Source organism: Notamacropus eugenii, chromosome 1 (genome assembly GCF_028372415.1).
Source record: "Notamacropus eugenii isolate mMacEug1 chromosome 1, mMacEug1.pri_v2, whole genome shotgun sequence".
Lineage (NCBI taxonomy): Eukaryota > Metazoa > Chordata > Mammalia > Diprotodontia > Macropodidae > Notamacropus > Notamacropus eugenii.
Window position 1 is genome coordinate 685398129 of NC_092872.1, and position 24808 is coordinate 685422936.

The following is a 24808-nucleotide window of genomic DNA, read 5'->3' on the forward strand; positions in this document are numbered from 1 at the left end:
GGAGGGAAATGATAATTGAGTTAGTCTTTAATGAATTAGTAGGGATTGAATAATACTGAAAACAAATATAAGAACTCAAACTTGTTTTATGTGTTAAGAATTACAAGGCATAAGGGATAGCATGAACAAAGGTATGACAGCCTGAGAGAAGAGAATATTCCTGGTGTTAAAGAGTAGCTCCATTTGCCTAAGGCACAGAGAATAATGCTCATAGTAATAAGACCTAAAATGGTATAGTTAACAGTGGTGAGTAACCTATGGCCTCAACACCGCATATGGCCCTCTAGGGCCTCAAGTGTGACCCTTTGACTGAATCCAACAAATTTGAATTTGAGGAACTAGAGGGCCACATATGGCCTCAAGGCCTCAGGTTACTCACCCTTGGATAATGGGAAGAAATCTAGAATAAGAGTTATAAAGAGTTGGGGTCTAGGGGGATATGTGGAGAGGCAGAAGAAGCTTCATGTAGGAGCGAACATTTTATATAAGCATTGAATTCAGGACAAAAGCTTCAACAAGCCAAGCATAAGGGGAGGATATTCTAGGCTGAGAGAACAGTAATGGCTTGTTAGAGGTAAATATAGGCTATGTTTGGGAAATAATGAACTTTTCAGTAATAGAGGAGTTCTTAACCTGTGGTCAATGGATAAATTTCAGGAGATGCTTTATTTTTAAAAATATCTGAATAACTCTGTTTCAATGTAATTGGTTTCCTTTGTGATCATATATATTTTATTTTATACATCTAATGATTTTCTTTCAAAAACAGATCCATAGGTTTCACAAGGTTGACAAAAATATGGACGACAGAAAAAAGGTTAAGAACTCATCCATAAAAATAGTACATAGAAATCATGGGGTGGAAGAAGGGGAGTGGGGAGGCTGGCAGGGAATATCTTAAAGGATATCTAGAAAGATATTCTGGGGCCAGATTATCAAAGTTTAGAAATATGGGTAATGAAGAGCTCCAAAAGGATTTTGAAGAGATAAGTGAAATGTTTCAATCTGAACTTTTAAAAATCTACTCAGGTGACAATATGTGTGGTGAAATGGGAGAAGAAGAGATTGAAATGGGAAGACCAGTTAGAAACAATTTCAGTTTATTATATGTATGTTGTCCATTAAGTTTCTTGAAGGAGGGACTATAAATGCTTTTTCTTTGTATCCTCAGCACTTAGTACAGTTCCTGGTACAAAACAAGCATTTAATAAATCATTGTTGATTAGCAGAATAAAATTAGCCTATTAGTAGAATAGAATTGGTCTTAATAGGGTCATTTGCAGTGTGAATGAAGGATAAAAATGAACATGCCAGGGATATTACCAAAGTAGAATACACAGAATTTCCTCAACAAAACTGAACACAGGACAACCTTATTTCTAGAAATTTTTTTGCTTCATACTTTAGTCCCAAATCATATTAGAATTTTGAGCTGTTACACCAACCTAATGACTCCCAATGAGTTTTCAGTCCACTAAAACCACTAGATCTTTTTCAAAACATTTTTTGGTGATGCATGTTTCTCCTATTTTATACTTATGAAATGTATTTTTTTTATTTTGGTGCTCAAATACAATACAAACTTTATTTTTATTGAATTTAATCTTATCAGACTCAGTCTAATACTCTAGCCTATCAAGGAACCTTTGGATTTTGAGTTTAATATCCATTGGCCTAGCTATCCCATTCAGCTTCATGTCAACTGCAAATTTAATGAGAACACTATCTATACATTAATCTGTGCCACTGATGAACATGTTAAGGGTAAGAATTTCCTTTGATGGAAAGGAGATGAATCTGTTTTTGGACATACTGACTTGCAAGGCCAATTTAAAAGGTATTTTAAAAATTACAGAAACTAGTGAAATAGTTGTCCATTGAACAGCTATTAATCATGATATAACAACATCTTTTATCCAGGACCTAAAAAAAAGCACCTATGTTATTTTAAGACATACAAGTCACAGACTTAGAAGAAAAGGAAACCAAAGCATATTTAAAGTTAGAATGACACTTTAGCATTCATCTGTTCTAATCCCCTCATTTCAAACAGGAGGAGAATGAGAACCAGATAAGAAAAGTAATCAATCAATCAAGTATTTACTAATGTTTCCTTTGTGCGCAGCTCCCTGAAAGGCATTGGAATTTAAAAAAAAAAGTTCTCAAGGAACTTACATTTTATCACCCAAGGTCACCCAGGCAAACAAATCTTCTGACTCCAAATTCAGTGTTCTTGTAACTGTTCTACAAAGTTTATAATTGAAAAAAAATTTGCTTTGTAGTAAAAATATATATATCTGGGTTCAATCTCAGCTTTTCTGTGATTTTAGGCAAATCATTTCACCACTCAGATGAAATAATCGATGAATAATCTAATATAAATGACACGAATATGAATTTATTGTACAATAAATAATCTAACAAATATAGCAGGGGATTCAGAAGTAGGCAGATCTGAGTTCAAATCCTGTCTCAAACACTTGCTAGCTAAGTGACTCTTGACAAGTTGCTGAAATTTCTCTCATTGTTTGTTTCCTTACTTGTGAAACAGGGATGAGAACAACACATCTCTCAGGCTCCTTAGGATTACTAATCTATAAGGGACCTTACAACTCTGGCATTTTGTATTCTAAGATCTCTTACAGCAGCAAACTTCTAGATTCTAGCATTCTATATTTTCAAGTCCCAGCTCAAACATTCAAAATTTTTTGTTTGCATATTGTATATTTTAAGGTCCTTTACAATCTTGTTATATGTTGCAGGGTATTGTTAGAAGCTTTTTGCCTCAATTTTTAAAGAATCTTTTAGCATTAGCTGTTTCTTTTGCATGCACACCCACAGATACACAGATGTGGACACAGACACAGACATATACAGATTTATATTCTGGCTCTTGATTTTCTGCCTTTTGAGGGAAAAAAATGTGAACTTTAGTTAATTGCACATTTTCTATTCTTTTCCTTTGGAAAAATATGAACTTTAGATAATTGTCCCTTAACTATTCTAAAACTTTTGTTTTGACCTTTAGGTTACAGAGTATTATAATTAAGGGAAATAACAGTCATTCACAATATATGTGTTCTCTTCCTGAATTAAAATGTAAGCTCCTTGAGGAAAAGAACTGTCTTACTTTCTATATTTAAATCCCAGCATTCAATACAATGTCTGGCACATCATAAATGTTTAATAAGTGACTGTTGACCTACAATAGCTTGCCACTTTTTAGCTTTCATTGACACAATTTCAGGAAAACAGCAGATTCAGAGACCATTGTACTATTCTGTGGCTTCCACTGAGTCTATATGAGCACGCTCATCGCAGCCAACTTCCACCTGGCCATGTCTCCTGAATCCGTAACCATTTAAGGAAGTGGACTTCAGCTACTGGAATATACTCACACAAGAATACAAAGCTAAGATGAAAAGGACGAAGTGGAAGAATATTTTATTTTGATAACATAGGGAGCAGATAAGGATTAGACTTGTGATTTTGCTGGTGTAGAGAACCCTGAAGTGGGTAAATTGCCTCCACCAGTACAGGTCAACTACTTCTCCATAACTTCTAGTCTTTAAATACACACACACACACACACACACACACACACACACACACACACACACACAGCAACCTTAATTTCAGCCTTTGACACATACAGACTGGCATTTTGCATGATGTACTATGCATATAAATTAAATAAGGAAGGTGACACTATATATTCTTGTCATTCTCTTTTTCCAATCTTAAACAAATCAGTTATTTGATGTTTGGCTTTAATTGTTTCTTCTTGGCCTGCAAACTGTTTCCTCAGGTACTCCCATCTCTTTGAAGACTTACAACTTTATTGTGGTCCACACAGTAAAAGGCTTTAATGTAATCAATGAATCAAAAGTAGAATTTTTCTTCTGGAACTCCATCACTTTCTCCATAATCCAATGAATGTTGGCAGTTAGGTCTCTAGTTCTTCTGCTTCTTCGAAAATCAGCTTGCTCTTCAGGTAATTATTGGTTTATATATTACTAAAGCCTAGCTTGAAGAATCTAATGCATAACATTGCTGGTGTGTGGCACGAATGACATTCTTTAGTATTGTGAGCATTCGTTGGCATTGCCCTTTCTTTCACAATTGGAAAGTAAACTGATCTTTTCGAACCCAGTGGCCACTGTTGCATTTTCCAAATTTGCTGGCATATTGAGTGCAGCACTTTCAGAGGTGTGCACGATGGAAGGGGTTGATTGGGAGACAGTCAATTCCCTCCCCGAATGACCAAAACTCCTGATTATTGGGAAGAAAATTCTCATTTGGGAGTATATTGGATCTGATAACCTCTGAGGTTCCTTCTTAACCCGAGACTGTGTGAGTGTATGTTTCTACAAGTACTTACAAATTTATTTCTTTATGCAATTCTTTTCTTGCCTGTAGGCTGCTTTCTCTTACATAGATTATTGCAAAGTACTTTACATGCATCTTCATCCGTCATACAAAAATACTATGAGCTAGGTCCCAATAACAACAAACATAAATAACAGTAGCTAACACTTACCTAATTTTTTTATAAGTTTGCAAAACACTTTATGTAAGTTTTCAACTTTGTGCGGTAGGTGCTATTATTATGTCTATTTTATAGAAGAGGAATCTGAGAACTGGAGAGTTTTAATGACTTGTCTATGGTCCAACAGCTAGGAAGTGGGAGTCAAGTTCTCCCTCCTCCAGGAAGTCTTTTCTTATCTACTCACGCAGGCTCCAGTCACAGCAACAATTACAGTGACCATCCCTATCTCTTGTCATTTCCAGTTCTCATATTTTCTAGCAATTTATACGCTATGTTGTCATTATGAATGTCTATTACTGTACTTTCTAGTAAGAGATCTGTTTGTGATTGAAAAAAATCAATTTCCTCTCACCATGTATTTCTGTCAGTTGGTATTTTTTCTTCTGATACTAGGCTTCTTTCTAACAGCCCTCTTTATCCTATACCCCTTTGTGCAGGTTTCAGTATTTCTGAAAAATGAATCTATATTCTCAAATTGGAGACAAGTAGAGAGAACTGGAGTCAGGAAGACAAGACTTCAATTCACATTTCAGATACTTAGCTGTGAGATATTGGGCAAGTCACTTAACCTCATTTTGTCTCAATTTCTTCTACCGTAAAATAGGGATAATAATAGCACCTAACTGCCAGGGTTGTTGTAAAGCTTAAATGAGATAACATTTATAAAGCATTTAACAGAGTAACTGGCACAAAGTGGGCACCAGCTGTTATTATAATATACTTTTTTGACCTGTTTCTCCTACTTAACCCATCAGATTATGATTATAAGATTTTCAAGCACTTAGTACATATTTTGAGCATCCTCACTATTGCCCTTGAGTATTCTGGATGTGGAGTAATAGAATTTTAACATTTCAAGGGACTGCAAATATCATAGAGGCTAGCTCTTTCATTTTACTGATGAGAAAATTGAGGCCTAAGGCAGTAAATGGATGCATCTAAGGTCAAACAAGGATTTAGTAGCAGAACTAGAATTATAATAAAAGTAATACCTTACACATGCAGAATGGTGTTTATTGGGTTATAATGCCTTAGATATTTTATGACAGTACTTATTGGATCCAAAGCACTTTATAAACATTACCTCACTTGAACCTACAACAAGCCTGTGAGGCTTATTGCATCAACATCACTGTCCCACGGTACAAGATCAGCAACTGAGAATCAAAGAGGGCGAATGATTTCCCAAGGTAATATATCACTAAATGGAGGAGATCCAACCAGAAGAATGAAGGTCTCCTCACTCCAAATATGGTATTCTTTGTATCGATATACTAGAAGACAAGTGAGTAGGAACTGCTTTTGTAAATTAAAAACTAAAATCAAAAGAAAGGCAGATTATTGCAAGCAAGGCTGCTACAGAATCCACTTACTGGAAACCCTGAGATAAACAGAAATAACAAGACCAAGTATTAAGAAACTAGTTTCAGGCTTACAAAGTTCTTCGTTACCTCAAGTCAATACAATCTCATGAACTCAGTGGTGCAGAGTAGTCCTAAAAAACCCCAAAGCTACCTTTATTTACTAAGGATATGTTTTTTTTTTTTCTTTAAGCTAACACTACCTTTGAAGAACTTGGTTTATTTCTTCTACTAGATAAGAGTGCAGAATTTGGCACTAGGAAGATCCAACCACATTACTCTTAGGGCAGCTATTGTGTCTTTCTTAGCCCGTTTCCTAATATATAAAAGGGAAGAATACAAGCTTCATTCTCTGTCCCACAGGCCTGATGTGAGGATCAATGAAATAATGTACATGATGTCCTTTGCAAACTCGAATGGGCAATATAAATGTCATTTATTATTATTAATCCCATGTTTTATTTTGTGTTATAGTTATTTGTGGATCATCAGCTCCCTTATTCGATTCTAAATTTTTTGAGAGCAGGTAAAATATTATTTAGCCTTCTGTCATTTAAGACATGAACTGGCATTTTAAAATGCCTATTATATACTAGGCACTGTTAGGCACTGTATTGGAGAGAGAGACAGAAAGACAGAGACAGAGAGAGAAAGACAGACAGACAGACAAAGACAGACAAAGAGGGAGAGAGAGAGAGACAGAGACAGACAGAGAGAGAGAGAGAGAGAGAGAGAGAGAGAGAGAGAGAGAGAGAGAGAGAGAGAGAGAGAGAGAGATGGGCCCAATCTTCAAGGATCTAAGTTTTTAGGGTGAGGACCTTTATAACTCAGGAGTAGGAGGGAAAAGCCTTATGTAGGAAAGAACACTTAATCATAAACAGGAAGAAATATGAAGATTCTAAAAGGTGAAAAATAATATATTGTGGGCATGGAGGAAAAGCTGTGAGTAGACATGGAGGAAGAAAGTGATATATTATGTGTGTGCAAATACAAGTAGGGCAGATAGAAAAGAAGAGGGAAGGCAAGGAAAAATAATGGATGGTTTTCTCTAGGAATTTAAAAGATTTGCTAGGAATCAGAAAGAAAGGGTAGATATAAAATGATATAGGATGATAACTTGATGGGATCGCACGGTCAAATTTGTTTTCTTGATCCACAAAAACTGAGGAATGGGTAGGTCATTGTCCCCATATCATGGTTGCTGAAGCTGAGACAGGTGAAGGTTAAATGGTACTCACTAGATGGCTCTGTGATCTCGTTATGCCAGAGTTCACACAGCTGGCTAGTAAGGAGTAGAGCAGAAACTTTAAAGCAAGGCTACCAACTGCAAATCTAATTAGTTTTTTTTTCCTGATTTACCACAGCTGTTCCTATTCATTTGCTATGTCAACTGAATATCCAATTGATGGAATTTTTACCAAGTTTATGAAGTGAACTGAACATTTTAGTTTAGTTTTTGGAGGGAAGATATTTTTGAGCAAAGGGATGCCTGGAGCCATGCCTGGGGAGAAAAGTTATGCAGTAGGAGCCCAAGGACGCTGGTATGTTTTAGTTCATTTCGTTATTCCACTGCCATAACCTGAGATACTCCAAATGGTCCATGTTAATTTATTTTTATACATTTTTTTTTCACAGTTGCTCCCTTGACAGGTGTGATAGAGACTTCTCAGAGAAAGGAAAGGAATGGAAGAAAGAGGAATTTTTCAGTGCATGCTATTAGCATGCCTGGTGTTGGTAAGATAAGGACTGTCAGTACTACAGACAAACAACAATGATCTTACTGGTCAGTCAATAGCATTATATACCCAACAGGAACAGTACACATTTCTCAGTAAATCAGTAGCTGAACAGGACTTCTACTTTGGAGAGATAATGTAATGCAGGAGAAAATGAACTAAACTGAGAGACATGAGACTTGAATTTGAAGGCTAATTCTGTAGCTTCATAGTCTTACGATCTTGAACAAGTAATTGAACATCCCCAAGCCTCAATTTCTCAGGCTTCAAAATGGAAAATGATACCTGCTCTATCTACTTCAAATCTTTGTTAACCTTAAAGTGTTACTTAAGTATGTTACTATTAATTGTGATTTTCTACTTTTGTAAAGCAGGGAATAATTATAGTTAATAGGATGCTAAAATTAGATGGAACCTGAGAAATCATTGTTTGAGGCGGAGGAGGGGCTGTGTGTGTGCGGGGTTGAACTACATTACCCTGGAAAGTTCCTTTGAAACTCAATGTTTGAGCTTTTAGTGGCAGTTGTTGGATGGCAATACGCTCCTTTTGCTGGCATCCCTCTATCTTTTAAAGTCTATTGAGTGGGCTCTCTTTTTGGACTCAGAAGTAAATAAAGGAATAACTTACCATCCTAAAATGCAAGTTCTTTACTAATATGGCTAGGGGAACATAGCTCATCTCCATATGTACTGCCTAAGATATCCTAACTCCTACCTTTGTGTCATGGATTTCAAACTTAGATGTATGGTGGATGCATCTTAGATGTATTTCCTAGGAAGGAAGGAAAGAAGGAACGAAGGAAGTCAGAAAGGGAGGGAAGGAAGAAGAAAGGAGGGGAAGGACAAGGGAAAAAAGGAAGGGTGAGAAAGGAAGAAAGGAAAGGAGGAAGATGGAAGGAAGAGAAAAAGGAAGGAAGGAGAGAGAAAAGTAGGGAGAGAAGGAAGGAAGGAAAAAAAAAGAAGGAAGGAAGGATTTTTAAACACCCACTACACGCCAGGCCCTGTGCAGAGATTAAGTGACTTCCTGAGAGTCACGTAGTTAGTAAGTGTCTGAAATAGGATTCAAAATCAGGTCTTCTTGACTCCTGGTCCAGTGGACCACCTCATTGCCCATCAGCCCACATCCTTATTTTACAACTGAGGAAATAGAGACAGAAGAGATTAAATGACTTCCCCGGGTTACATAAGTAGTATATAATAGAAAGAGTACCAAGACACAGACCCTTCTACTCTAAATATGAGACTTTTTTTTTCCATTGTACTGCTTCGCCCATTCTGCTTCTCATCATCTCCACTCTCACAGATGAGGGCATTAAGGCACAGAGAGACTAAGGTCACCCAGAGAGTAAGAATCAGAAACAGGAGCACAGATCAAACGCAGATCTTCTGACTCCTGATCCAGTGCCATTTTCATTGCAAATTGCTGCCTCTTTTTAGGTAGTACTGAGGCATCTGCTGGCCTTCATGCTTTGTTCATTTTGTAAATAGCTTTGCTGACTCATTCTCCCAAGTGACCAAGTTATGTATCACTAGGTCACTTAACTGAGCACTTCTGTGGGCTGGGATATTCATTTACTCATCCTTCTGCCTAAATTTAAAATGACCTAGATTCACTTAATTCATGTATTAGAAAAAAAATGAAAGCACACACACACACACACACACACACACACACATACACACACACAATGCACAATCTTATTCCTTTCTACCACACTTACCTCTTCCAACTTCCAATTTCCCTTAAGACAGTATTTTATATACATGTTCAAATAAATGTTTCTCAACACCTTTATTTTAGTTTTCTCATCTGTGAAATAAACGAGAGGGTGTGCTCCATGAACTCTAAGATCCTTCTATATTCTAACATTCCATAGCCAAATGTCTATCCCACCTTAAAATATTCTAAATCTATTCCTCATTCAGTCAACAAATATGTTGACAGTTAGCCATATGCCAGGTAATATGCTAAGCACCAGGGGCACCAGAAAGAAAATAAAACAGCCACCATGATATAACCAATAGTGTCTTCCCTCAAGAAGCTTATAGTCTAAAAAGGGTGACAACATATGCATAAGTATGTAAAAACCAGAAAAATGCAAAGTAGGAGGAAGGTAATCTGAGAGGGTAATCAAAGGCCTCCTTGAGATTCATTTAAACTCCATTTATTAAGTGTCTAGTAAAAGTGGTGATCAAACATGTACCATGGTAGAGACTATGGAAAGGAGAAAGAGAAGTAAATGTTTATGATGAAAAAAAGGCAGAATGGCATAGTGGACAGAGCAATAAATGGACAGAGCTACTTGCTGACTAACCCTGGGCAAGTCCTAACTTCTCAATGCTGAATCTAGGCAGTCCTTTCAGAATATAAATTTCAGAAAAGGTGCCAACTTGAATTGGCAGAATGGTTTTCCTAACCTGGGTGTTCCTACATGATAAGTCACAGATCTGTTGAGAACAGCAAAAAGGGAAAGGAAAAAAATACAGAAAGAAAAGGAAAGTTTTTTTTTTCTTTCTATTTATACCTTTCCAAACTATCAAAGAGTAAGATGTATGTTAAAAGTTGAACTTAAGAAAAATTTTCAACGGTGTTGGATACATACATACATATATATATATATATATATATATATACATACACACATGTATATATATATGTGTGTGTGTGTATGTATGCACATTCACAGAAACACATATTTAGGACTATATATACATAAATTTGTATAGACAGACATGCATGTGTGTATATGTTTATATAGACATGCATACACACACTATATATACATGCACACATACCTGTGTGTATATATATGTGTCTATATACATGCATACATTCTTTATATGTATGTATGTGTATATATGTATGTATACACACACAGCATAGAGCATTTAGGTGCTCGGAGAAAATAACTATTTTCTTTGCCAGTCATGTTATCAAAGGCCACAGAGGGAGAATAATCTCAAAGAGCTCCCCTTCTCCTTCTCGTAAGCCAGTCACCTACAACTACCTGTAAAATCATTTACCAGTTAGTCCATTCAAAATAAGGGGCAAGGAGCTAACTGCAGCTGCAATTTTCTATTTATGGAAAACACAAGAATACTGCATGTGTAGGAAGAGAGAAAGAGAGGCACTGAAAGACCAAGCAAATGGAACATCTTTCTATTGTTTCACATTATACATGAACAAAGAGAAATTAGAATCAAAATCTGGCCTTGAGCAAGCTTCTAGGTAATAATATGCATGCAGTGAATAGGATATATTTGTGTATGTGTGTATGCATATATATATTTATACTTTATGATATAATAACCTGAGGCAAGAATCAGTCTCTTAACTTCTATTCCCAAATGTGGACAGGAAGTCTTTTTCCTATAAAATGATTGGTTTGGTGTATCTATGGGTTGCAGAAAGTGGCTGCCACTCAGAGCTTGGAAAATACTATGTGATTCTTCCACTTCCAAAACATAACTTGAATCCTATGGGCCTGGGAACCTTCCCAGAGAAGAGTCCATCCATTTATCCTCCTCATCCTCCTCCTTATCCTCACTCCTGAGATTTATGTAGGTATTTAAAGTTTATAATGTGCTTTCCTCACAATAATCTTATGAGTTATCTATAGTACATGTCTAATTTTCTGTCTTCTGAGGTTTTCAAACAAAACAAAACAGAGCCTGGGAGTCTGGGAATGACTTGTTCAGGGTTACATATCTTTAAAGTACTAAAATTAGCATGTGAACCCTTGTGTTAATACTGTAAGTTCAGCCTTCTTTCCTCTATACCACAAAAATACAATTATATAGAAATTTTCCAAAGAGTTAATAAAAATAATGTTGGACATCAAAGTCTGCAAGTGTAGGAAACATGAGATATAAGAAGCAAGGACATTAAAAAAAAAGGTCTGAATGGGTAAGATTAATAATAAAAATAAATTTTGATAATGGTTTAAACTTCTTAAAATATTTTTCCTCAACCATCTTATAAGGTAAATAATACAAGTATTACCACTGCTATTTTGTAAATGGAGCACATTATTTTTATCAATAGAGAGAGGGCTTGGAATGTTTAGATGCAAGCCCAGATCTGACACATCTTGTGTGATCTCTGGGCAAGTCACTTAACCTTTCAGTTTCAGAGAAAGTTCAGATCAACAATTAAATCACAGGTATAGTCCATATTCCCGTTTTCCAGATAAGAACACTAGGGGTGTAATAGTAGAAGTGCCTTGCTCATGGTAACATGACTAATAAATATTGAAGTTGGAATCCTGACTCTATTTGAGTGAATACTGTGCCATCTCTCTAAGCTTAGTTTACACTTGACATTGTCCTCGTGGGGATAGTGTTGGATCCAATACCATGGGTCATTCATTTTCACACAGAATATCTATTCAAAAACCCATCACCTGAAAAGCCTGGATCTGCCGTATCTAAATTTTTGCTTAATGAGTTTACTGAGAGAATTTCATGGTCAATCACCAACCCTTAAATGTGCAGGCAATTTAAGGGACATACTTTATAGATGATAGATGAGTGAATATCAGAATTTCTTTATCCAAAATCTAAACTCATCAGTGTTGAGATGGGAAGTTTTTTAAACATATGAAATTGATCATTTTTTAAGTCATGTATAACTTTTCCAACCCTATGCACCATCCCTTACAGAGTTCACATGCTTGCGTGGCTTGAATCAACCTCCCTATGCAGATGATTCCAAAATTTATACCTTCACTCCCCATTTCCTCCCAGGACTCTTGTCCCATGTCTCCAACAACTCACATAATGGCATTCTTGAAAGTCAAAATCAGCATGAACAAAACCAAATTCATTATCTCCCAATCCAAATCTGATACCGATACCATCATCATTCCCAGTATGAAAATGTATAACCTCAAAATCATTTTATGTTCTTTCCTCTTCTTTCCCCTCTATATCAGGCTAACCCTGTCAATTTTGCACTGTAAAATCTTTTATTTCTATCCTCTCCTTTTGTCGCTGTCACCCGTAATTCGTGCCCTTATCTCATCTTGACTAGGTTATAATAATTTTTTCTTGACTAGGCTGCCATAAGTATGTTCTTTATCCAGTATATTTTCTCTCCAATCCATCTTTTAACACCACTGAATAATATTCCTAATGCATGGTCCTAATACATGCCACCATGAAAGATGATATCATTCCATGCCCTCTACCCGTAAAGCCTACTGACTCTTTTGAATGCCAAAGAAAATACAAATCTCCTGATCCAACCTACATATTGTCCTTAACTCCTCACTCTCTTCCACAACCCATATCCAATCAGTGGTCAAGTTCTATTGTTTCTACCTTCAAAACAGCTCTCATGTATTCCCTTTTCTCTCCTCTGACATCACAATCACTCTGGTACAGACCCCCATCCCTCAAATATGAACTATTGCAATACCATTTTAGTTGACCTCCCTACCTGAAGTGTCTCCCCACTCCAATCCATTCTCCATTTAGATGTGAAACTGATCTTTCTAAAACAGAAGTCTGACCATATCACATACACACACACACACACACACACACATTAAAAAAAAAAAAACTCCCATGGCTTCCTATTACCTCCAGGATCAAATATAAAATCGTCTGGTTTTCAAAGTTCTTTATAAAATGTCCCCTTTCTCCCTTTCCACTCTTATTTCACCCACCCCCGTATACTTCAATTCAGTGACACTGGACTCCTTTGCTCCCTTGTAAATCCACCCCATCCCTGACTCTAATTATTTCTACTGGTTGTCCCTCATGCCTGAAATATTCTCCTTCCTTCTCTCTACCTCCTAGCTTCCCTGGCTAATTTCAAGTCTCAGTCAAAATCCCACCTTTTGGTAGGAAGTTTTACCAACTCTTAGTCTTAGTGCCTTCCCTATAAAACAGGCCTGCACAACCTGCAGCCCCCAGGCTGTTTGCAGCATGCCAAAAGATTCCGGGAGGCCTGTGAAAAATGTAGAGAAAAATATTCTGGATGTTTTTCATGGGGTGCCTCAAATCCTTTGGCCTGCCTGCTACCCCTCACCCCCATTAGCAGCCCAGCTGCAGGTTGTGTAGGCCTGCTCTAAGACTACCACTTTCCAATTTATCCTGTATATATCTTGCTTATAAATGTTTGCATATTGTTTCCTGTGTCAGACTATGGGTGTTCCTTTGTATCCTCAGCTCTTACCACAATGCACAGAAAATAGTTGGTGTTTAATAAGTGACTGATTTTCAACCCTCACCACGCTTCCCTCATCCAACTCCAACTTACTTTTCCAAACTAACCTAAAATTACTCCCTTTTCTATGCTTTCAACTGTACCTTAATTGGAATAATCTGTCCTTTTTTTTCTTTTATTCTGTCCTCTCTCATTTCTTTCTCTTTTTTACATTTCCTTCCACGCATGAGGTAAACTCCACTTTACCCACTTTCATCTCTTCCGGTTGAAGAACTGCCCCCATTTCAAGGTGCAACTTGGATACAACATCTCCAGGTACCTTTCCTGACATATCCCCAATGGATTTTTCCCTTTGCATCTTTCTTATTGTTTATTTCAACAAAATTATTGTGTCATAGTGATTCCTGTCTATATCCTAACCCCATTTAGGACTGGAAGTTTCTTGAAAGCAGGACAAATCTTTGGATTCCCCAAAGATCACATAGGCCACAAGTAATAATAACATGACAGTCCAAACTTCTAGAGGGTTTTCAATATTGGAGAGAATTTCACATACAATATTAGGAAATTAGGTGCTGCAGTGGATAGAATATTGGACTTGGAGGCAGGAAGAGCTGAGTTTAAATTTGGTCTCAAATATTCACAAACTACGTGACCTCAGGAAAGTTGTTTGGCTTTTCTCAGCCAAATTTTTCTCATCTGTTAAATGGTGATAATCATAACACTTTGAATTGATAATTAATTTATGAAAATATGAAATCATGAAATGGGGGCAGGCATGCCTAGTTCTTTGGGTACTCAAGGGGAAAGATCACAAGTGGCACTGGAAGACAAGGTAGCAATCACACTTTAATTAAACACAGAGGATATGGGGGCAAATGGCCCATAAAGTCAGAAGTAATTGAAAAAGCAAGGGTACAGAAGCAAAAAGCATGGGAACATGGTATATAACAGTAAAGACAGAGAGTATGGGGAAAAGAGTGGGGAGGGAAAGAGGCAGAGAGCATCACTCATGCAACCATGGCTAAAAGTAGGGAGCACTTAGCACCATGGACCTGATAGATATGAAAGAGGACTCTGGGGTCAAGAGTTTCAGGTCTCATTTTTATAAGGTTTTGATGGAAAAAAAGATCATCTCCTATCTGTGTCATGTTGGTATTAGTACATTGACACATCCAAGTCACCTCAAAGTTATCAATAAAACTACAAAGTTAACATCCCTGTCATCCCATAGTTATCATCTTCTGACATTCTCCTGGCTGTAATTTGTCTTCATTTTATATATTATAGGACAAAAAACCTTGAAAGCATCACTTGATTCAGCATGTATTACCAGGATGTGAATATGTTACTTAATTTGTAAATTATGCTCCTTTGAATTCTGGGTAGTTTATATATGACTTGCACATCCCCCTGTGAAATCTTATTTCCTGATACTATCCCTTTATATTAGCTAAACTTATTTATTCTCCTGACTTGGGAGGGGTGGTCATGGGACCAGAACAAGACAGAATTTTAACACACACCTACTCCCCAATGTTGTTGTGAGGATAAAATAAGATAAAATATTTTAAAGTACTTTTCAAATCTTAAAGAACTCTATGAATTATAAACTATCTACTCATTTAAAGTCAGTATAATGCTATATTCAATATAGTAGGTGCTTAATAGTAACTGAGTTGAATATGGTGAAGGCAAGATTTTTTTTCATTCAGGCAGATTTGGGAGGCCTTGAAATTTCATTATTACAAATTTCTTTTACCAGTGGAGATGAAAAAGTCTTCTGTATTTTGGAGTCTTAGAGAGTTGCCCTTAGCACCAACAGCATACGTGACTTGTGCATCTTTACACATCTAGTATTTTTGAATGTCAGAACTTGAACCCAGATCTTCTTGCCTTAGAAACTATCTTTAAACCACTATACCATGCTACAGGACAACATGTTTTAAATAAATTTCCTTAAGTAGCATCAGTTTTATAAATCTCATTTATATTTTTGTCAGGATCAGAAATATGTAATTTTGATATCTAAACACCATGTTATAAGAATTCAGCAGTCTTGAAGAGATATAGATTTAAGAAGATATGGGTTTAAGTCCTAGCCTTGCCACTTACTGTAACCCTAGACAAGTCTCTTTAACTCTTGGAGCCTTCATTTTCTCATCTGCAAAATGGGGATCACATTACTTTTCTTCATTTCCTGGCAGGACAATTGTGGAGAAAGCATTGGTTCTAATTAAAAGTCAAATATTATAATCAAGGAGAGGAAGGATCTAAACTCATTCAAAACTGAAGTAGAAATATTTTCTTTCTTCCACATGTTGGAAGAAAATAGAGAAAGAGCTAAGTATGGTGAATCATATTGATTAGACATTAAACCCTAGTGGTTCCCAAATCATGTTCCCCAAAGCCTTATTCTTTAACAAACTTCATTAACCACATGCTATTTCTGTATCCTTCTCCTATTCTTATGATTTTTTTTTCTTATAAGACCTGGTTCTTTAGTAATAAATTATTACTTATGTATTGAGTAACAGCACAAACCTATTTTCTGGGGAGTGTAGCTTTTCTTTGAAGAATTCCTTAAAAGAAATATATAAGAAAGCCATGGAAAAGCCCACCATTTTCTTGAAACATCACTGCCCCACAAGCCAGCTTGAAAATAGCGAGCCTCAGCTCATCCTCTTTAAAAGGTTCTCTGCTGAATCTGAGCTTTGTTTACTCAAATAGCACAATAGCCAAACTATTTCATTTTTTTTAATTTTTAGTCTGTATCTTCTTTTTTTTTTTCACTATTAGCTGGCATTTCTTATCCTTTAAAGACAGAATGTGCAAAATTCTGTTTTGTAGAAAAGTGCAAAGAGGGCATTCCAAGCCTAGCTTCCCCAAGGAAGTAAGAATACACGAGAGAAGTGTATTATCATGGAAAGAGATGAGTAAGTCAAAGGAAGTGGACTCAAATCTACCCCTTCCACAGTCATCTCTTCCTGCCTCACTCTGCCACTGTGTGAACTTGGAAATGTCACTTAACCCTCTGGGCCTCAATTTCGTCATTTACAGAGGGAGAAAATTAGACAAGATAAACTCTAAGTTCTTTCATACATCTAAAATAATGGTCCAATGTACCCTAGGAAACAAGTACAAGAACTACATTTCTATATGAGTGTTCACTTTTGTCCATATTAAAATAATACAAAGTAAAGTAATTCAACACCATAGTTGAATATTTTTTCTTATGTGAACCTTGAATGGAACTATGAGGAAAATAGCTTCAGACTGTCTCAGTTCTCAGTTAGCTCCAGAACAGCACAGGCTGGAACACAGCAGATTATTTTCATCCTTAATCCCTGAACTGAGATGATTTATTTATTTCCCTTTCAGTTATGGATACCACAATTAAGAAAATAGCGTGTTAAACTGGAAGAGAGACTGAGGAATATGGCCAGGATGTAAGAGAACTTGAAACCAAGCCATTTAAGGATTACTTTAAATAACTAAAATGTTTAGCTATAGAGAAAGAGGCATGATGTTGTGGATGGGGGCAGGCATTAAGGAAGGCAAGAATCCAGACTTGAAATATTTTAAGAGCTGTAATATAATAGAATAATTACATTTGTTTCACTTCTCCCTTGGAATTAAAAAACTAAGAGCAAAGGTTAGAAATTTTATAAGGAGCCAAATTTTAGGTACACACACACACACACACACACACACACACACACACACACACACAGTTTTTCTAACATTTCTAACATTTAAAGCTGTCCCAAAATGGAAGGGGCTCCCTCAAGAAGCAAGAAACTTTTTTGGCACTGAAGTGTTTTCTAGGAGGCTTTGGGGTTTGCTGGGAGGAGAGGAGAGAGTTTGAGGTGAGGGCTCATGCTCAGAAATGGATTAGACTAGATGACAGCTGAGTTGTGACTTTTAATCTCTAAGAGCATGTGATCCTATTGCCTTCTGGGTTTGATTTTTAAGGTTATTTTTGATCCCTCATGCTATTTCACTTTCATTCATTTGAAATGAGCCTCTTCCCAGAGTCAAAATCTTTGCTTTCTCTGCTCTAGCCTCAGGTACCAGCTGCTGGAGAGGCTGGAGAGGCTGGAGAGGCACCAGGCTGCTTGTTTGCAATCATACTTGTGACACAGAACGCCGTTATTCAGGTCATGTCTCTATATGGTGTGTTATTAATCCTGAATTTCATGTCTATGACATGTTCAGATTCTAAGTGCTAGACTTCCATAGTGAAAGATGAAATGGTCTTCAATTGTGATAAACAAAACAATTTATGTGAAATTTTGCTTCAAATGAAAAATGATATTTCCTCTTCATTCAGTGTTAATATTTGGCTCAGTTAACTAAACTACCATCAATATATGACAGAAATCTTGAAAACTATTAAGTCTTTTCTTCTCTCTATAGCCCACCCCTTTAAAAACTAAATCTGTGTTGTTGCGGTGAAGGATGTTCTGCTAACTACACACCAAACCCAATGGTCCAGTTAAGATTGTTTAAATAGTAACCACCTCTGAATAAATTGTCAAATTTGTGCTAACTGGTTTCACAGGGAATATGTATTCATTTCTTAATGAAGATTTGGGGGTAAAAGGCTTAGAAAGCCAAAGGTTAAAGGCAAGACAGACAGGTGCTATGCTCAAATATGGTTTTAAGATGACAAAAATTAGCCACTTTTTTTTTTTTTTTGGAGAAAAGAGAGAAGCCCTGAGATAATATCCAAGGCAAAGACAGGCAAATCCTGATGGCAAATTAAGGGGGAGAGCTTTGATGCAATGAACAATTTCCATTAGCATTATGGCCAGCCACATGACTCAATCTTGGCCCAGACCATTGAAAATGTATCCCCCGTTGTCAGTAATCTGCAGATTAAATTGTCTCTAACAGTACACACTGAAAAAAAAAATAGATGGTAAAAGCCCTACTGTGGCTAACCAGAGCCATCATTTTAGGATTTTGAATATTTGCAAAAGAAGCTCTTCAGTTCCAATGGTACCTTTTCGTTTTGATTAAAAAACTAAAGAAAGAAGATATGGGGATGATACAAAAATAACAGGGTCTGACAAAAACCACTGAAGCAAAGAAATTGATGTTATCTGTTGATCCCTTATGCCTTCACTTTGTACAATACATAGGGTAATGATGACATATCTGTTTTCTATTTTGCTTAGTGTGTATTTGTCTCTTAATTACAGATTACTTGACAAAATGCAACATAAATGACTTCTTGTCAACATTCTGTTGCTCTAAGCACAAACAATAAATTATGAATAACTGAAGTGAAGGCCTTTCCTAATCATGTATGCATAATGAGAGTCTACATATTTAGGACCAACATTTGTCTTCTCTTTTGCACAAGCTAAACTCTTCCTTGATCTTGTGCTTGCAAAGGTCTGTGATGCCATCAGTGCATGTGATCTGTTCTCTAATGAAGTTATAAATCCATACCTTAGAAGTCTTTCTTCCTGAGTTGTTAAAGAACCCTCTCCCCTCCAAATTATTATCCCATGGTCAATAGTCTAGTGGTGAACTTAACTGCACGTAGGCTGGATGATCCATGGATAAGAAGTCCATTTGGACTTCTTGATTATAAGTTAGAAGGATCTGTTAGTGCTCATGCTCTAATGGCATAATTTCAAGAACCGAGATTCACCCTCATGACATAAAGAAGAAATAGAGGAAGAGTCTAATGAAGGAACTTTTCTGATTAAGAGATATCATCAAGGGAAAAGCCATTACAAAATGGGTATTGTATATACTTGATAAATCTTGCATCATGGTGATATGGAAAGATTCATGTTCAGGAAATGATCCTGTACATCAGTGATAGTTTTAGAGCAAAATGCCATTTTGTAGAGAGGGTTCAAATTGTGGGAGAAATATACACATATATACACACAAACATGCACATGAACACACACTATCCTATATATACATATAAAAAGGATGTGTGTGCATTTACGTATGTACATGTGTGTGTGTGAGTGTATCCATTATGTTTTCTAAAGACTTTTTAACCTGAAGAAAAGGGGAAAAAACCCAACAGCAATTAACACATTGATGTGTTTCAGAGAAGAGGGATTTAAAGGCCAATCAGGACACAGAGTGCTCTTGGGTGAGCACTCAGCTAACTCCAAGTCAGAGCAGAGTAGGCAGCAAAGGTTAAGAGGCCTGAAAGAGGACAAATGGCTTACCAGGTGGCCCCCTCCTTGCTGTCTGGATCATCAGGATGGCCTTTCAGGTCCAATGAAGCCTTGATTGATCACATCTGGCTTAAGGCGAGGAGAGAGGGGCTCTGTCTGGCTGGACGCCTGTATCCTGAATACAGGAGAGGAGTGAGTAAGGATTCAGCTGGACAGAAGAGAGAGCAAGGTCACAGGGGACATCAATGGCTGGATTGGAATTTGGGATTCCAGCTCCAATGTTTGGCAGCAACTTTCAGTTTGAGAAGAGAAAGATCCAAGAGAGACTAACTGTGGTCCAAAAATAGTATGAAAGACCACTTCCTTCAGCCATCCAGGACTCTGAACACTGTTTCTAAGAAGCATAAGTGGAAGGTAATTAAAAATGCCCATGTTCAAATTCAAAGTGAGCCTAATAGGTTACGTGTAGAGATATCTAGTCTAGGGACGTGAGGTGAAGTGGAGGGGGGATATTTTCTCTTTGTTTTCTATGATGATGAAACAGAAACCAAAGATATGATGTTCTAAATCAGATTCCCCCAAACCTACAGTTACATCAATGGTTCTATGATAACTTTTGCTCATATAGCAGAATTTATCACACTACAACCTGGTGCAGAACAGCACTTTGCTAATAATTTTGGTTAAGAGCAATATGTATCCACTAAAAATGGGGTCACTTTTAAAGTACAAAAAGAACATTATGGAATTAGCAAGGTCCAAGTGAGAAAGACATATGGGTAGAATGAAAGCAGTGAGGAGATACTGTGTAAGATGAGAAGGCAATGAATGAATGGTTCATGATAGCAGACAGATGTAACACCTAATGGTTCATTTCCTCAAAGGGCTATACTTAGGTGATTTTCATATCAGGAAGGAGATAGAGTATCAAACTCCCAAAGTTGAGTAATGTGTCAAAATGCAAATTAATGGTTTTGGAATGAATTCCTTTAAACTCCAAGGATCCCTGTTTTTGTTAGCAAGGTTACTACCTCCAGATATGCAAATGGTGCCACATCTATGCTTTAATAAACTTTCTAACTGAGTTTCTGAGACCAAAAACATAATAATTGAAATAATTTCATATACAACTGCCTAGTAGGAAGCCTCTCTACACTTAACTAGTCTAGTTCTTGAGTGACACAGTCTGTGCTCATATTCTTCCAAGATGGGTAACATTTGAAAGAGCTGGCACTGTACTGGAAAAGCTTTCAAGAAATCAGAGTCACTTCCATGCCCTAATGAAACACTGTAGAAGGACCGGATTGGAGGAAATGAACTGCATTCTAAAAATGTGCAAAGCACTATAGACATGAAAAAAATGGAAGAGAAAGTGAATATGAAGTTCCAGCTGGAACCTACCTTCTGCAAATTGATCATTATAGTAATGCCCTAGTAGCTGGTCTGTTGAGTTAAAGAGAGGATATCAACATTAAAAAAGGGGAAAAGAAAGAAAGAAAGTCAGCATCATCCGATGCTCTGGTTTTGCTTCTATCTTTGTGAAAGTAAGCAAGTATTTGTGCCACCATGCTGTTCCTCATCTCTTAATGTCAAAAGATTAGTCCATCCCTCTTCCTCTCACAAGCTGTCCTCATGTGTCAGGAATTTGGATGTTTTTTTCAACTTCTTACACACATGGTTCAAATACCTGAGTAGAAAACATGAAAACTCCCATTACAGTCCACTGCTCCCTGGCAATTCCAATCAAATCTATTACCTACAGAACACAAGCTAGAGTTGAACAACTTTCCAAGAAGCAATACAACTCAGACTTTCTGCAAGCGAACCCTTTCAGTGTCTGTAAAAGGTTCATTTATCTTCCCTGTCTCGTTATATTTAATTGTTGGGTGTCTTCCATTTTCACGGTTGCACTGGATGCCTAAATGCCAAGTTGTGGTGAGCAAAACTCTCTTTTTTAAGGTTCACCCAACTGGAAGAAGGGACCAACATTTTTGGCTATGTTCCCAGACAAACTGTGAAAACTCAAAATGCTTAGATTGTTTGCTGTAAGCTGAAATTTTTAATGACTCACTGAAATTTTGATCTTTCCTTCCAACTTTATCTCCTTGGGGAGGGATAGGTTGTACTGCTGTTTCTGAAAGACAGATTATTTCTTACCTATTCAAAAGTAATGCTTCTTGTGACATCACAAAACTGTGATGTCAAAAGGAAAATATGCAACCTGTTTCTCTGCCATTTATCTTTTATTACATATCAGGTCTTAGGACAATAAAGTGGAACAGTAGATAGAGTGCTGGGCCTAATGCCAGGAAGACTCATCTTCTTGTGTTCAAATCTGGCCTCAGACACTTAGTTGTGTGACCCTGGGCAAGTCACTTAACACTATTTGCCTCGGTTCCTCATCCATAAAAAGAGCAGGAGAAGGAAATGGCAAGTCACTTCAGTATCACTGCCGAGAAAACCCCAAATAGGGTCACAAAGCATTGGACACCACCAAAAAACAACTGAACAATCAGGTTGATTAGATGTCAGTTACCTTTAAAGTGCAATGGAAATCTCTGTAGGAAACAGAAGCAAGAATTACAGTACATTGGAACTGGAAACGATTTTCGTAATCATCATTTCCAATCCTCTCAGTTTTCAAGATGAGGAAACTGAAACTCTTTGAGGTATTAAGTGACAATCAGTGGCAGAGCCAGGCTTTAAATCCAGATCTTTAATTCCCAATTTCAGTTTCTTTGTCACAACGACTAATTCTTGTGAGATATTGTTCTATGCTACTAAAACTGATTCTTCAGGTTCCCAGTAGATATAAACTCTTTGAGTTCAAGGCTTTAAAATTTTGTCTTTGTAGACCAAATACCTCATACAATGACTGACATGTAGTCATAGCCTGTTGAACTGAATTCTTCTTTGGCAATCTTTTTAAATGTGGATATACCAATCTGTGATTTTTATTTTATTTTAGATAATGGTAATGCCAAATATAAAAGATGGAACATACAGTTTCTAGAAAACTCTGCCAGGACCTTGATAGTATGTGATTAACTCCCTGATTTATTCTGAAAATCAGTTTTTGTTGTTATTTTGCTTTATTTATTTGACCCAACAATAAGCCTTTAATAAATGTTCCTTCCAATCCTTCCTTTCTCCCTCCCTCCCTTGCCTGCCTCCCTCTGGGCTTCTTTCTTCCATTTTTTCTTCTTCCTATCTTCTCTCCCTCTCTTTATCCCTTCTTCCTTCCTTTCTTCCTCTTTATCCCTTCTTCCTTCCTTTCTTCCTCTTCATTCCTTCTTCCTTTCTTTCTTCCTCCCTCCCTCCCTTCCAGCAAGACTCTCCTTGAGACTTAGAATGAATGGAACCATGAAGGCTTACACTTTGCTGCAAATTCCATTTATATCAGAATTATTTTGAGAAAAGTAATCAAACAGGCCTGGCAAAGAGAACAATCACCACACAAATAATACAGCTGTGGAACCCTGAAATTGATGACATGCATCGAACATCTGGGTAGTCCAAAGGGTCACACACCTATCCATCTGATTGTCTCAACTCTTTATTATTGTCTACTATGGAAGAAAATTTGATGAGTTAAATTTATTGTGTTCATACAATATGTTGTTTCAGATAAATAAATAAGAGGAGGGTTGTTTTCATTTTCTATACTGGTGAAGGTATAAGTTAGAGACAACTATTTACATGATACTCTTGTTTATTTTGCTAGCATACATCAACATTAATGAAAGTACCTTCAGAGAAATAGATAGAATTGTGTTCAAATGAAAAATCATGATATATTTGGTAAATTTTATGAAATTTTCATTTGTGATATAAATGAATATTTACTGATGTTACCTTTTTGAAATAGGACCAGATATATACACACAAAAAAGATCAAAACTAGTCCCTATTACATAATTTTCGTACTTGTTGAATATATATGTCATAAAGACTTTTCAAAAATCTGTATTAATAATATTTCAATTTATCAGAAGATCATCAGTAAGAATACTTTCTCCACTAATGCAGATCACAGATAGTCCAGGGCTTTAGAAGTTCTGTATGGGCTGGGATGGCCAAAATATTCATGACCTTGTGACTAACTTTTTGATGATGAGCCTCTCTCTGTTCATATTTAGACTTGTGTTTAAGCAACAGACAGCCTATTGTTGAGCCAAAATTTTAACCCTCTCCCCTGACATAGCCTTCTAGAACCCAAGGTCACCCTTATGCCACTTTGAGGCATTAGAACACTTTAGTAGAGGAAGAGCTAAAGGAATATCTACATGAATAAGAACAGATGGAGTTAGACCACACATTTATCTCACTAATCATTTCTAAAAGGTTACATCATAGATCTAAGTACAATCTAAACCCAAATAAATATATTTTTGAAATGTTATTCAATATGCAATGACTTTGGAGAGGAAAATATGTGGATGCTTTGGTCATTTCTTTTTTTAATCTTTATACTCTCTGACCTTCACACATAATAGATGAGTAGTAAATAAAATATTTCATCTACAGTTGGTACAAAAAAAGTGAAATAGACTGAATTGACTACCAAGATATCTTAAGACTCCACAACAGAGGCAGCATAAGCTCCAATATACCACAGACACACATTATCTTTCAGGAAGTTGTTGGCCCATTAACATATTGGGTGCTGGTGTCAGATAAATATCTAAAAGGCATACATACAACCCAAAATTAAAAGTGGCTTCCCAGAAAGTCTTATAAACATTGAATTAGAAGTGAACAACTCTAAGATATAAGCCAAATCTTCCTATAGAAGCATATCTCCATACATCCAAATTCTGGAACTTTAAGAGGGA

General features: G+C 36.7%; 1 protein-coding gene across 3 annotated transcripts in view; it reads right to left on the bottom strand.

Moving 5' to 3' along the window:
- CDH8 (cadherin 8) overlaps nucleotides 1-24808 on the bottom strand; it is a 513100-nt gene that overhangs the window by 63228 nt on the left and 425064 nt on the right. The window contains exon 11 of one of the 3 annotated variants that reach the window (XR_011972824.1): nucleotides 20025-20148. The exons of 1 other annotated variant lie outside the window; for it this stretch is intronic. Coding sequence is in view for 1 of the 2 variants with exons in the window: in XM_072635914.1 (XP_072492015.1) it covers nucleotides 20025-20055 (31 nt within the window). In the remaining variant the exon portion in view is untranslated. Of the gene's footprint in view, nucleotides 1-20024; nucleotides 20149-24808 lie in introns of those variants that run through there. One more of the 3 variants, XM_072635914.1, reaches the window with a different exon arrangement.